The sequence below is a fragment of the Amblyraja radiata genome, chromosome 3, assembly GCF_010909765.2.
Source record: "Amblyraja radiata isolate CabotCenter1 chromosome 3, sAmbRad1.1.pri, whole genome shotgun sequence".
NCBI classification, from domain to species: Eukaryota; Metazoa; Chordata; class Chondrichthyes; order Rajiformes; family Rajidae; genus Amblyraja; species Amblyraja radiata.
This window is the reverse complement of record NC_045958.1, coordinates 116,730,332-116,745,113: the sequence shown is the minus strand read 5'-3', so window position 1 is coordinate 116,745,113 and position 14,782 is coordinate 116,730,332. Positions and strand designations below refer to the sequence as shown.

The following is a 14,782-nucleotide window of genomic DNA, read 5'->3' as shown; positions in this document are numbered from 1 at the left end:
AGAAGAAAGGAAAAAAGAAGAGGAGGAGCCCGAGGGCTGAGGGAGAGTTGAGAAGGGGAGGAGACAGCAAAGGCTACTGGAAATTGGTGAATTCAATGTTTATGCCACTAGGATGCAGACTGCCCAAGCGGAATATGAGGTGTTGCTCCTCCGGTGGTGCTCACTCTGAAATGGTTAACATTTTATACCCTTTGGCTTTGTGGATAATCCAGACCCTCTTTCAGTGCCTGGCTGTTTGTAAATGAAATGCAGTTTGATATTTATAATTTCAGTTATCTTCTGATGGTTGGTTTAATTAAATGGAAATACAATATAAAATCACATGGTTTGGCAAGCACAATTCAATACCTGACTGACTTGGCAACTGAAATTCCTCGTATGTTGCAAAACATACTTGGCTAATAAAGTATTATTGTGATTGTGATACCTTGTACCTACTTGGTACTAGGATTTTCCTTATGCTGAATAAAACGTTTGTTATTTTTCCTTTTTACAGGTTCATATGATCACACAGTGAAGGTATTTGATGCCCGAATGGATCAAAGCGTGATGACTATGGACCACGGGCAACCAGTAGAGAGTGTGTTGCTTTTTCCATCAGGTGGACTTCTTGTATCAGCAGGTAAATAAACTTTGATTGTTTGGAAATTGTGTTCTAGATTATTGGAGTTTGTAATTAGCTGTGTTGTCAAAATGAAAGAATCAATTGAACCAATTAGAGTCATAGTCAAACAGCGTGGAAACGGGTCCTTCAGCATCTGCAGTTATTGTCTCCCTTCGGTCCAACTTGCCCACACCGACCAACATGCCCCATCTACACTAGTCCCATCTAACTGCATTTGGTTCATATTCTTCTAAACCTATCCTATCCATGTACCTGTCCAAATGCTTTTTAAACGTTGTGATAGTACTTGCTTCAACCACTTCCTCTGGCAGCCCGTTCCATATGCCTACCATTCTTTGTGTAAAAATATTTGCCCCTCATATTCCTATTGAAACTTTCTCGCCCTAACCTTGAACCTATGTCCCCTGGGTTATGATTCCTCTACTCCAAGTCAAAGACTGTGCATTCACCCCATCTATTCCTCTCATGATCGTTTACACCTCTATTAGATCACTCCTTATCCTCCTGTGCTTCAAGCAATAAAGTCCTAGCCTGCTCAGACCCTCCTCTCCTGGAAACATCCTAATAAATCTTTTCTATAATAGGGTGACCAAAACTGTACACAATTCTCCAAATGTGGCCTCACCAATGTCTTGTACAACTGTAACATGACCTCCCAACTTCTATACACAATACTTTGACTAATGAAGGCCAGTGTGCTGATAGCCTTCTTGACCATCCTATCTGCCTGTGATGCCTCTTTCAAGGAACTTTGTGCCTGCACTCCTTGATCCATCTACCTTACTATACTCCCTGCCATTCACCTGGTTAGATTTCCCAAAATACAACACCTCACTCTTATCAGTATTAAACTCCACTAACCATTCCTTAGGTCACATGCCCAATCAATCAAGATCCTGCTGCAATTTTGACAACCACCTTCGCTATCTGCAATACCACCTACTTTAGTGTCATCTGCAAATTTACATATGTCTTCTACATTCTCATCCAAATCATTGATATGGACAACACGCAACAATGGGCCCAGCACCGAACGCTGAGGTACACCATTAGTCACAGGCCTTCAATCCAAAAAACAACCTTCCACTATCACCCTCTGCTTCCTTCAATGCAGCCAATTTTCTATCCATTGAAGCAGCCAAATGGTTTGCTCTGTATTGGCTGTTGTTCATGTCTTCCCTCTCATGGCCGTGTATTGGCAATAGATCAGCTTATTTCCCAGATTTGCCACATGGTGAAATGTAATCTCCACAAAGTATCCAGAGGCCATGACATTATCACAAACTTGAAGGATACAAAATGGCACTGGAAATGTGGTAACTCTTGTATACTGTCACAGTGTCATCTATTCTTAACCTCTTATTCTTGGGTATGTATCGTAAGATTTTACTGAATTGTATACAAAAAAGTAATTCTGCTGTACATGTGACAATCAAGTACCATTGAACTATTATGTACAAATTTCAACATAGCAGTTGGGAAATTAATGTTCAAGTGATGAATGAATGGGGAATGATGAAATGGCTGGTATCAAAAATGGTGACCGGGCATTGTTGGTAAAATCTGATTCTTCAAAGAAGTTTGTCCTTCAAGGGAGGAAATCCAAAATCTGAACAGTGTACGACCCCAGGTGAGCAAAATGGTGGCCTTTGATTGCCATTTTAGGTCATTGCCAATGAAGGCCATATCTTGTGAAATAATGGAAAGGACAATCTGATTTGATTATGTCGTTTATTCTGATTGAATGTTCTTGCCTTTATAAAGGTGGTCGATTTGTAAAAGTCTGGGACATGTTAAAAGGAGGTCAGTTGTTGGCTTCATTACGAAACCACCACAAGACTGTCACGTGCCTGTGTTTAAGCAGTTCGGGGGAGAGGCTGCTCTCAGGCTCCCTTGATAGGTAAGAAATTCTAATTTATACAGTTGAAATTGAACCACCAATTGTAGTCAAGTCAACTTTATTTGTCACATACACATACAAGATGTAAAATGAAAGTGGCAATGCCTGCGGGATTGTGCAAAACAACAGAATAGAATCAGTATTTACATTTAAAAAAAGACACAACAGTAATTACTCCCTGGTGAGATCAGAGTTTACAGTCTTGATGGCCTGTAGGAAGAGACTCCGTCTCATCCTCTCTGTTTCCGCAGCGTGACAGTGCAGGCGCTTGCCTGACCGTAGCAGCTGGAACAGTCCGTTGCTGGGGTCCTTCATGATCTTGTTGGCTCTGGATCTGCATCTCCTGGTGTATAGGTCCTGCGGGGGGGGGGGGGGGGAGTGTAGTTCCCATGGTGCGTTCAGCCAAATGCACTCCTCTGCAGAGCCTTCCTGTCCTGGACAGAGCTGTTGCCAAACCAGATCGAGATGTTTCCGCTTGGGATACTTTCTACTGCACCAGAGAAGAAGGATTGAAGGATCCTCAGAGAGACTCTGAATTTCCTCAGATGCCCGAGGTGGTAAAGGCGCTGCCTTGCCTTTCTCACCAGTGCGGCAGTGTGTGTTGTCCATGTCAGATCCTCTGTGATGTGGACTCCCAGGTATTTAAAGCTGCTCACCCTATCCACAGTAGTCCCATTTATCCCCAGTGGCGTGTACATCCTCGGTTGTTGTGCCCTTCTAAAGTCCACAATCAGCTCCTTAGTTTTAGTGACATTCAAGAGGAGGCTGTTGTTCTGACACCAGAGTGCCAGGTCAGCCACCTCCTCCAGGTAGGCTTTCTCATCGCTATTGGAGATCAGGCCCACCACCACTGTGTCATCAGCAAACTTGATGATGGAGTTGGAGCTGAACCTGGCCACATAGTCATGTGTGTACAGGGAGTACAGTAGGGAGTTGAGGACGCAACCCTGGAGGGATCCTGTGTTCAGGGTGAGGGGGTTGGAGGTATGTCTCCCCATCTTGACCACCTGGGGCCTAGCGGTGAGAAGGTCCAGGACCCAGGCACACAGGGGAGTGTTCAGTCCCAGCTCCAGCAGATTTTCAGCAAATCTGATGGGGACTATGGTATTGAAAGTTGAACTGAAATAAATGAACAGCATCCTCAGGTAGCCCCCCCCCCCCCTTCTGGCTGTCAAGGTGAGAGGGAGTGGTGTGCAAAATCTGGGAGACCGCATCATCCATGGATCTGTTTGGACGGTACGCAAACTGCAGCGGGTCCACTGTGCGAGGGAGGAAGGCGCAGATGTGGTTATTGATCAGCCTCTCGAAGCATTTCATGACCACCGCGGTGAGGGCATTCAAGCAGGCTGGAGAGGCATTCTTAGGCCCTGGTACAATAGGGACCACGGACTTGGCCAGGGAGAGGTTGAATATTGTGGTGAACACTGGAGCAAGCTGATTAGCACAAGACATTAGTACTCGCCCAGATATACCATCTGGGCTTACAGCTATCCTCGTGTTCACACGCATCAGAGCCCTCCTCACGTCGTGCTCGGACAGAGAGAATGTGTGCACATCCCCAGCGGTGGAACTCCCTCCAGCCTCGCTAGCCAGCACGCTGACGATGTTGCTGTTAGCCGGCGAGCTAAGGGTGTTGTTGCCCTCCTCAAATCGCGCGTAAAAAGAGTTCAGGTCATCAGCTAAGGAGGTGTCGGCACTCCTGGTTGAGGGGGGTGCTGGTCTGGTAGTTAGTTATAGTCCGTAGTCCCTGCCATAGGCGTCTGGTGTCACGCTGCTCCATCTGCAACTCCATCCTGTCCCTGTACCTCCTTTTTGCATCCTTCACCACCCTTCGCAGTCTGTAAGACTCTGCCTTGTAGTCATCCATGTTGCCGGATGCCAGGCCGGAGTTGTAATTCAAAGCAAAGCGAATGGACCTGTCCACCCAGGGTTTTTGGTTAGGAAAACCAAGGAAACCCAGGAATAAGAAAGCGAATAGCATGTTGGCCTTTATAAAGAAAGCGAATGGCATGTTGGCCTTTATAAAGAAAGCGAATGGCATGTTGCCCTTTATAACAAGAGGAATCGAATATAAGAGCAAAGAGGTCCTTCTGCAGTTGTACAGAGTCCTAGTGAGACCACACCTGGAGCATTGTGTGCAGTTTTGGTCCCCTAATTTGCGAAGGTTTACAAAGTTAATTCCCGGGATGGCGGGACTGTCATATGCTGAGAAAATGGAGCAGCTGGGCTTGTACACTCTGGAGTTTAGAAGGATGAGAGGGAATCTCATGGAAACATATAAGATTGTTAAGGGTTTGGACACGCTAGAGGCAGGAAACATGTTCCCGATGTTGGAGGAGTCCAGAACCAGGGGCCACAGTATAAGAATAAGGAGTAAGCCATTTAGAATGGAGACGAGGAAACACTTTTTCTCACAGAGAGTGGTGAGTCTGTGGAATTCTCTGTGGTGGAGGCAGGTTCTCTGGATGCTTTCAAGAGAGAGCTAGATAGGGCTCTAAAATCAGAGTCAGGGGATATGGGGAGAAGGCAGGAACGGGGTACTGATTGGGGATGATCAGCCATGATCACGTTGAATAGCCGAAGGGCCGCTGGCTCGAAGGGCCGAGTGGCCTACTCCTGCACCTATTGTCTAATGTTTAATGTTTAATGAAAGATGCTAATCCTTAACGTGGGGGCGATATTGTCGGCTATTGTTGCAATGAGGTCCGTGACAGCTCCCGCAAACTCACGGACGTCTCTGGAACTTGATTGGAACATATTCCAGTCGACATCACTCAGTGCATCCTGTAGCATGGCCTCTGAATGGTCAGACCACTGCTTTACGTCCCTCGTCACTGCCGCTTCCCGTACTATCCGTTGATTATACTCCAGCAGCAGAAAAATACTTATAGTTTTTTTTAAATATATATATATTTATATGCTGATAGAGGATATTGCCATTTAAAAAAAAAATAGATTGTGTCACATAATTTTATGAAACCGATTTTGCTGAGGTAAATAGGTAAATGTTCTAGGAGTTAGTAATTGGTCTCCAAACAGTGAGAGAAAGCAACTATCTATCTTTGATATGCAATGCCATTGCCATTAACAAGTTTGGGTGGCATGGTGGTGCGGTGGCAGAGTTACCGCGCCAGAGACCCGGGTGCTTGCCTGCATGGAGTTTATACATTCTTCCCGTGACCTGCGTGGGTTTTCTCCGGGATCTCCGGTTTTCTCCCACACTCCAAAGATGTACAGGTTTGTAGGTTAATTGTCTTGGCATAATTGTAAATTGTTCCTAGTGCGTGTAGGATAGTGTTAGTGTGTGGGGATCGCTGGTCGGCATGGACTCAGTCGGCAAAGGACCTGTTTCCTGTCCTGTAATAACTCTTAAAGTGGAGTAGAAGTTACCAAAAGAAAATCAGAGGAAATCATTAATTTGGCACTGCGGATAGTTTTATGTGTAAATATAATATAATCATAATGACCAAATTTCATGCTTCACTACAATAAAAAAATGATGATTAAACAAATCTTCCATATATTTTAACTTTTGGCATTTAAAATCATCATTTACACTTAAAATCTGTGTTGCTACTCTAATGTTTTTGTCAATGGTCTTGGATATCAAGACTTAAGAAATGTTGCCTTTTGTGTATATGCACTTACAATATATTTGAATTTCCAGGCATGTCAAAATATACAGTACATCCACCTACAAAGTAGTGCACAACATTAATTATGCAGCATCCATTCTGAGCTTAGCTTTAGCAGTAAGTATAAGATTTTTTTGTGCTGTGACTTTTTTTCTATTTTCACATATTCAGAATCGCTTAAAGATTTGTCGGAAAACATTTGAATATGATAGAAATTGAATATAGTATATGGTATAATAAATATGGTATATTTGAAAATGGTATAAAATATAACTATTTATATTAGTTTATGTGCACTAATCATAGAACGAAGAATAGAATAGCACACGGACAGACCCTTCTCGGCCCATCTGGTCTGCCGACCATGATGTCGTTCTAACTAATCCGATCTGCCTATTCATATGTCTGTCTAAATGTCTCTTAGGAATTCCTACATTATCAGCTTTTACCACTTCCCTTTGCAGCATGTTCCAGGCACTGATTACTCCCTTTCTTAAACAAAGATTTGCCTTGCGCATCTTGTTTAAACTTTCATATAAACTCGCCATGCACATCTCATTGAAATATCCTCCTGCTTGTCTTAAAACTCTACCCACTGGTATTTAACATTTTTACCCTGGGGGAAAAAAGACTACTCTATCTATGACTCGTAATTTTAAATACTTCAATCAGGTAATTCCTCATAGAAGTATATAAAATTACGAGAGGCATAGATAGTGTAGATAGAGTCTAGATAGCATAGATAGAGGGTGGCACCAACTACAGTGGCTGTCTTGCCAACAGTCTTGTCTGCCCTTTCCTATTTTTGTTATTTTTAGTATGTGTTAAAAAGTATGTTTTCATGTTCCTTGGTTTGTTTTATGGGGGGGGGGAAAGAAACTTTTTTTCAATCTCTTACCTCGATGGAGATTTTTTTCCCGTATCGTATCTCCGTCCCCACTGCGGCCTAACATCGTGGAGTTGGCGACCTTTCCTGGAGACCGACGGGCGCTCCAAGCCGCGGGAGTCTGCGGGAATTTAACATCGCGGAGCTTGCGATCCCTTTGCAGGGGATCGGAGCTGCAACCGCGGGGCCTGTGGACTTTAACATCCTGAAGCCCATGGTCTCTGGTAAGAAGAGGCCGACTCGAGAGCCCCAAGCTGCGTAGAGAGTTTCAACCGCCCCGACGCGGGAGTTTCGATCACCCCGACGGGGGCTTCGATCGTCGGCTGCGGGGGCTTTGATCACCCTGACTGTGGATGGTTTGACTGCCCTGACGGAGAACAAGAGGACAAACATTAAACTTTATGCCTTCCATCACAGTGAGGAATGCGGAAACCACTGTCATGGATGTTTATGTTAACTTTTATGTGGTTGTGTGTCTTGTTGCTTTTCACTTAGTATGGCTGTATGGCAACTCAAATTTCACTGTACCTTAATTGGTACATGTGCCATAAACTGACCTTGAAGTCTTGATCAAAGAAGGCAAGCAAACCTCCTTTGCCACACTACCCATATTTGTTGGCTTTTTCAGGGAGCGAAAGATCCCTCTGAAACATCAATGCTCCTAAGGATCCTGCCATTCACTGTGCACTTCTTGCATTTAACCTACCAAAATCTACCTTCTTGCATTTAACCTACCATGCATGCATGAGTATTTTGTCATATTTGCTGTTTGGTAATCTGGAGTAACAGCTACAGAAATTTTCTGACTTGCTCTGCAAAGCGTGGCTATATTTTGCGCTTACTGAAATGCCTACAATAAACAAAAATCATGGCTCAGCTTTTCACAAATTATTTGTAATTTTGTTTTAGCCTGAAAATGAAGCCATTGTGGTAGGAATGACTAACAGTGTCCTAAATATCAGACATCGGAAACGGCATGACAAGAAGAATGAGGTCGGTGAGGTTACAAAAAAGAGAAAGAGACCATCTTACAAATATTTCATTAAAGGAAAAGACTACATGCCAAAAAAGGTAAGGTTTTTGCAATGTGTTTGCAACAAAAAGCTGTCATTATTCAATCTTTAGAGATGTCAAATAATGTATTTTAATTACTAATCTACAATGGGTGCTCCACACGACAGAATTATGTGATGTTATTCATATTTATTGGTCAAGATGATAAGATGTAAGACCTGTTAAAAAGGCTGACAGTCTGAACAAAATCTCTTCAAGAGATGGTCTATCGAATGGTCTAAAGAAGCATTTATTTAACACTCCTCCCAGTGTCCATTTAGACGTTAATTTAGCTAATTGCCATTATAACCACATACTTATGCTATCCCTTACTTTTGGTTACCAGCATTAAAATTCCAGTCATCCTTATTCTAATTTATCTGGATGTTTAGTTTGAATATTAGTAGATGCATTTAGTTTAGAGATACAGCCTGAAAACAGGCCCTTCTTTCCACCGATTCCGTGCCGACCAGCGATCCCCATACACTCACACTATCCTACACACAGTAAGGACAATTTATAATTTTACCAAGCAAATTACCCTACAAACCTAGATGTCTTTGGAGTGTGGGAGGAAACCAGAGATTCTGGAGAAACCCACGCAGGTTACGGGCAGAACGTACAAACTCGGTACAGACAGCACCTGTAGTCAGGATCGAACCCGGGCCTTTGGCGCTGTAAGGCAGTAGCTCTACCGCTGCGCCACTGTGCTACCCATATCCATGTTGAACAACAATCTGGAGAACATTTTTGAAGCTATTTAAGTAGGCTATTATAATGTTATACTTCCTATGGGATATATATATATAATATATATTTCATTCTGAAAATACAATCTCATATTTTGAAAAATATTTGTTTTTAAAGATTGAATTGTTATATTTTTAACAGTATCCTGTAACAAATTTACATGTTGTTTTTTTCCTACATTCAAGAATGATTTTTTGGTCAGTAAGCCAGTGCGACAACATCTAAAGAAATATGACAAGCTGTTGAAAAGTTTTGAAGTGTCACGTGCACTAGATGCTGTATTGCAGGTAAAGATATATCATGATTTTTCAATGCATGCAGAGAAAATTGTCCTTGAAATGGTTATGCCAAACGTTAACCGTTAAACTGTTTAAGAAACAGTTGGACAGGTACATGGATAGGACAGGTTTGGAGGGATATGGACCAAACGCAGGCAAGTGGGGCTAGTATAGCTGGGACATGTTGGCTGGTGTGGGCAAGTTGGGCCAAAGGGCCTGTTTCCTTACTGTATCACTCTATGACTATTATGGTACCATATATAAACACAAAAAGCTGGAGTAACTCAGCGGGTCAGACAGCGTCTCTGGAGAAAAGGCGAGGTTTCGGGTCGAGACCCTTCTTCGGACAGAGTCAGGGGAAAGGGAAACGAGATATAAACGGTGATATAGAGAGATGGAGAACAAATGAATAAAATGTATGCAAAAAAGTACCTATGATAAAGGAGGCAGCCCATTGTCAGCTGTAGGCAAGGTGAAAACAAGTTACAGACAATGAAACTCAACAAGACAACTTTATGGCTTGCCTGATCATTAAGGTTCTCTTTTCATTGGGCAACAAGATGACAATTGAGAGAAACCAAACTATTTAATACCAATTCATAATCAACAAATAGTAACATTAAAGATAGACACAAAATGCTGAAGTAACTCAGTGGGTTAGGTAGCATCTCTGGAGAAATGGATTACGTCACATTTCGTGTCGGAACCCTTCTCCAGACTGAAAGATAGACAGGGCTAGAACTAAATGGGGATGACAACAGATGACCTCGGGAAGGGTGGAGGTCATAATGGCTTTGGCAACTGGGAGATCACGTAGGCCAAGGCGAACTGAGAGTAAGTGTTCACCAAAACGATTGCCCAGTCATCGCTTGGTCTCGCTGATATATAGGAGCCCACACCGGGAGAACCGGATACAGTAGATGAGGTTGGAGGAAGTGCAAGTTTGGCGACTGAGAGATCTTATAGGCCAAGTTTGGCAACTGGGAGACAGTAATATTACTTCTATCCAAAAGGACTTCACAACCAGTCTAAGTTTCTCATTTTAGTAAATGATGGTGTGAGCTTAATTTAAGGTTAAAACATTCTCCACTATTCTGAACTGATTTTATTTTGCAGTCAAATATCAGGGTGAAGAACCCAGAAGTTACCATTGGTGTTATGCAAGAACTTAACCGCAGAGGGACACTTCAAAATGCACTTGCAGGACGTGATGAAAAACAGCTTGCTGTTATACTTAACTTTCTTAACAGGTAAATAATAATTGAAAGTGCTATTTGCGGAATAACAGCAACTTTTCCCAGCTTCCTGGTATTCAGCCATTGCCACTGGAGAGGAAGTCCACTAAATAGACCCAGTAGGCCCTGGATTTGGTGACACATAATGTCCTTCCTATATGTCACTCTGCTCTGCAGTGAAACTTGATCTTGCTGAAGATAGGCACAAAAAGCTGGAGTAACTCAGCAGGACAGGCAGCGTCTTTGGAGAGAAGGAATGGGTGATGTTTCGAGTGGAGACCCTTCTTTAGACTTGATCTTGCTGATATTCCCGAGCTATATGCCAGATATTTTTCTTTCAGTCCTACATCGGGTCACACCAGATACAGGGTCAGAGTTAATTTTGCAATTGATGAATATAGAGTAATGAAGCCAAATATAATTTTATTTCAATAGACAGTAGGTGAAGGAGTAGGCCATTCGGCCCTTCGAGTCAGCACCGACATTCACTGTGATCATGGCTGATCATCCACAATCAGTACCCCGTTCCTGCCTTCTCCCCATATCCCGAGACTCCGCTATCTTAAAGAGCTCTATCTAAACCTCTCTCTAAAGAATCCAGAGAATTGGCCTCCACTGCCTTCTGAGGCAGAGAATGCTTTAATAAGGTTTATTTAAAAATCCTCAACATTTTTGTACCAATTTTAACATTTATAAATGTCATATTCAAACACTTTTAAAATAAATATTAAATTTCTTCAAAATTTGACCTGACAAAGCTCTAACACTCGCCTTGCCTTCTGTTAGAGATTACAAGGCCTTGCCACTGTGCCAGCTGAGAATATGTGTCATTTGATCCTTGCCACACAACTCGTGGATGAAAGTGATCTGTAATACCTGCCCATTGCATCCGACAGACTTTATGGTGATTCCAGTAAATGGACAAAATTTGGTGACAAATTTCCCAGTAATTTACCTAACTATCTCCTCAATTTGTCAGCCTGATTTTTGGTAAATTACTTATGCTGGTTATTAATTATATTTTGACTAAATTCACAATACAGCAGAAGACTTGATTTTAGGACACATGTTTTAAATGGCTCAGAAGATGCAGATGCTGGTTTATAACGAAGATAGACACAAAGTGCTGGAGTAACTCAGCAGGTCCGGCAGCATGTCAGGAAAAAAAGAATGGGTGACGTTACGTGTCTGGACACGTCTATAGATTAAAATGCACGAGTACAATCAAGCCATTCACAAATACAACTGGTAGTGCAAAGAGTGCAGAATGTAGCATATTTTTAAATCGGCACTTTCTCTGTAGTTGTAACACTATAAACTACAGAGAAAATGCTGATTTAAAAAAAAAAAGTGCAAGGCCACATTGAGGTAGACGGCATCAGGCCACACACCCTTCGGTTATGACAGACCCATTCAGTAATAGCTGGGAAGAAGCTAACCTTGAATCTGGTGGTACATGCTTTGAAGCTTTTATATCTTTTGCCCAATGTAAAAGAGGAATGACCAGGGTGTAAGTGGTCGTTGATTATTTTTGCTGCTTTCCCTAGGCAGGGTGGAGTGTAGATGAAATCTATGGGATGAGGCGGGTTTGTGTGATAGACTGGGCTGCCTTCACAACTTTTGACAGCACTGGGCCTATGTTCGCTGGAGTTTAGAAGATTGACGGGGGGACCTCATTGAAACATACAGAATAGTGAATGCCTTGGATAGAGTGGATGTGGAGAGGATGTTTCCACTGGAGGGAGAGTCTAGGACTAGAGGTCATAGCCTCAGAATTAAAGGATGTTCTTTTAGGAAGGAGATGAGGAATTTCTTTAGTCAGAGGGTGGTGAATCAATTCAGATTCAGAAAACTTTATTGTCTGTCGCAACAGAAAATCTTCTTGGAATTCTTTGCTGCAGAAGGCTGTGGAGGCAAAGTCAGTGGATATATTTAAGGCAGAGATAGATTCTTGATTAGTACGGGTGTCAGAGATTATGGGGAGAAGGCTGAAGAATGGGGTTCGGAGGGAGAGATAGATCAGCCATGATTGAATGGCGGAGTAGACTTGATGGGCCGAATGGCCTAATTCTACTATCAAATATGATCTTATGAACTTTGCAATCTCTTGTGGTTTTGGGCAGAGCTGCTCCCCAATAGCTCCCTGCTTTTACAGTACATTTGTAAAAATTGACAAGAGTTGTTGAAGACATGCCGAACATCCTTGGTCTTCTGAGGAAGTAGAGGCGTTGGTGTGCTTTCATAGTCATAGAATCAATGTTAGAAGAAGAGTGGTAGTTCAGAAGCTCACTCGTGGAGGTATATATATAACAGGGTCTAGTCCAGAAAACCACCGACCAAGAATCTGATGGTGCGATTAATGAGGATGGCAGTTCAGCTGGCAAGAAAGAATATGCAGATGATTTCAGTGTACAATGGAAACTAAGCAATCTACCTTGGAAGTGTTCCCACATTTCTGAAAGAAAGGAAGATAATCTGTACGTTGGATATATCAAAATCATAATAAGTGTGAGGAAGGGTCCCGACCTGAAACATCACATATCCATTTTCTCCAGAGATGCTGCCTGATCCATTTGAGTTACTCCAGCATTTTGTGTCTACCAATATCATAATTGCCAGTAAATTTAGATGGAGAATTGACATTGTTTAATGGCATGTCTTTGTATTTTTAGGAATGTTGTTGATCCAAGGTTCACAGCTGTTTTAGTAAATGTTGCAGAGATTATTATTGGTAAGTTTTATGTTTTCATTTGTCTGTCTTTAAAATTTTTTTTTAACATTCCGCCTTTGGTGATACCAACTGAAAACAGTGCCAATTTCCATATTTGGGTTGGAGCTGAGAGCTCTGCTTTCAGTGGCTTCACTACCTCTGTCTTAACGAGCTGTTTGGCCAATATCTACTCCTGGAGGGGTTGAAATTAATTTTGTTAAAATATAGTGGAGACCAAAACCAACATGTTAGGTCCCTGTCACTCGCCCTGTTCCTTAGCACCAGTTTATTCCTCTGTAATTTGCATGTGCATTTGTCTATTAGTATGGATTCACAGTATGAAAGATCTGGAAGGAGGTCAGTTGCAGGTGACATACGGAAGATTGGCTATTCAAAAATACATAACCAGGGAGATTAACTGTTCAAAAATACATAACAACCTTTTCCACGTTCAATTTGCAACTTCAACAAAAAATCAACTATTTTAAAATTAGAAATTATTTGAGAGACTTATTATGGGAATGAAGTTCATACGTTCTAGGAGCAGAATAAGGCCATTCGGCCCATCAATACTCCGCCATTCAATCATGGCTGATCTACCTTTTTCTTACAATCCCATTCTCCTGCCTTTGCCCCATAACCTCTGACGCCCTTACTAATCAAAAATCTGTCAATCTTGAAAAGTTTGCTGAAGAAATTACATTTTAATATATTCAAAATGTTGATATTGTTGCTATTTAGGTATTTACAGTTCTGTGATTGGAGAGTCATCAGTGATCGACAAGCAATTCATGAAGCTGCAAGAACTGACAGAAAGGGAGATTGATTATCAAGAGGAACTGCTGGGAGTGCTTGGAATGATGGACACACTTTTTGCTACCATGACAACCAAAAAGGAAGCAGTTGTACCCAGAAATCAGAATTGTGCCTTAATTACTGGAGCAGAACAAGCAAAACCAATGGCAATTGCCTAGAATCGGGCCTCTATACTCTCATTTGTGAGGTGGACTAGCACTATTTTATCTTGCTGTAAACACCACAGATTTGAAGGCAAACATTGTAAAATGCTCTTGTGTTGTTTACCTGCATAATTTCTGTTGTGCAATATGAAAGCAAAATTATTGCTATGTTCCGTGAGTTTGACGTGACATGCAAGGAAAATGCAGCTACCGTGAACTTAATAATTTAGTAGAGAATATTTTTATACCGTCTATGTTCTGAAGGGACAACAAATCTTTTGCAATTGTGAGTTATGCCTTCAAAAGTTTAGACACCAAGCGGTGAACAAAAAGGCATTTGTGCTCTGCAGAAATTATTATCTCGATCAAAGACTTGTATCATGGACAATTAAGGCTTTTAACTTCATCAGGTACCAAATTATCTGTGGTGCATTCTTGCAGCGCTCTTGTTTGACTTATTATTGGAATACAGAGCCCAATTCTTACATTATTTTCTTGAAATAAGTTGATACTGTCCAAAATAACTTTTAAAGAGCAAGTTGCTAAGATGACACCTGTTCCCCGGAGATAAAGAGCCAGCAAGAATGGCTCACTGCTCGTAACCATTATGGAGAAGAAACATAATTATGAGCATAGTTACAAGTTCATCAATGTCACCTGACATTTATCTACTTAGTGGATGAATATCTGGGAACCACGATGTTGAGATGTGAAGGTCAATAAATTTTAAGAAGTGTCCTGAGAAACCTAA

General features: G+C 41.9%; 1 protein-coding gene across 7 annotated transcripts in view; it reads left to right on the top strand.

Moving 5' to 3' along the window:
* utp15 (UTP15 small subunit processome component) overlaps positions 1-14,782 on the top strand; it is a 25,611-nt gene extending 10,829 nt beyond the window's left edge. For all 7 annotated transcript variants that reach the window (XM_033018671.1, XM_033018666.1, XM_033018668.1 and 4 more), the window contains 8 exons: positions 497-622; positions 2,390-2,525; positions 6,193-6,277; positions 7,956-8,117; positions 9,035-9,136; positions 10,244-10,377; positions 13,035-13,093; positions 13,814-14,782. In XM_033018671.1, the coding sequence (XP_032874562.1) occupies positions 497-622; positions 2,390-2,525; positions 6,193-6,277; positions 7,956-8,117; positions 9,035-9,136; positions 10,244-10,377; positions 13,035-13,093; positions 13,814-14,046 (1,037 nt within the window). In that variant the 3' untranslated portion in view covers positions 14,047-14,782. The remainder of the gene's footprint in view (positions 1-496; positions 623-2,389; positions 2,526-6,192; positions 6,278-7,955; positions 8,118-9,034; positions 9,137-10,243; positions 10,378-13,034; positions 13,094-13,813) is intronic.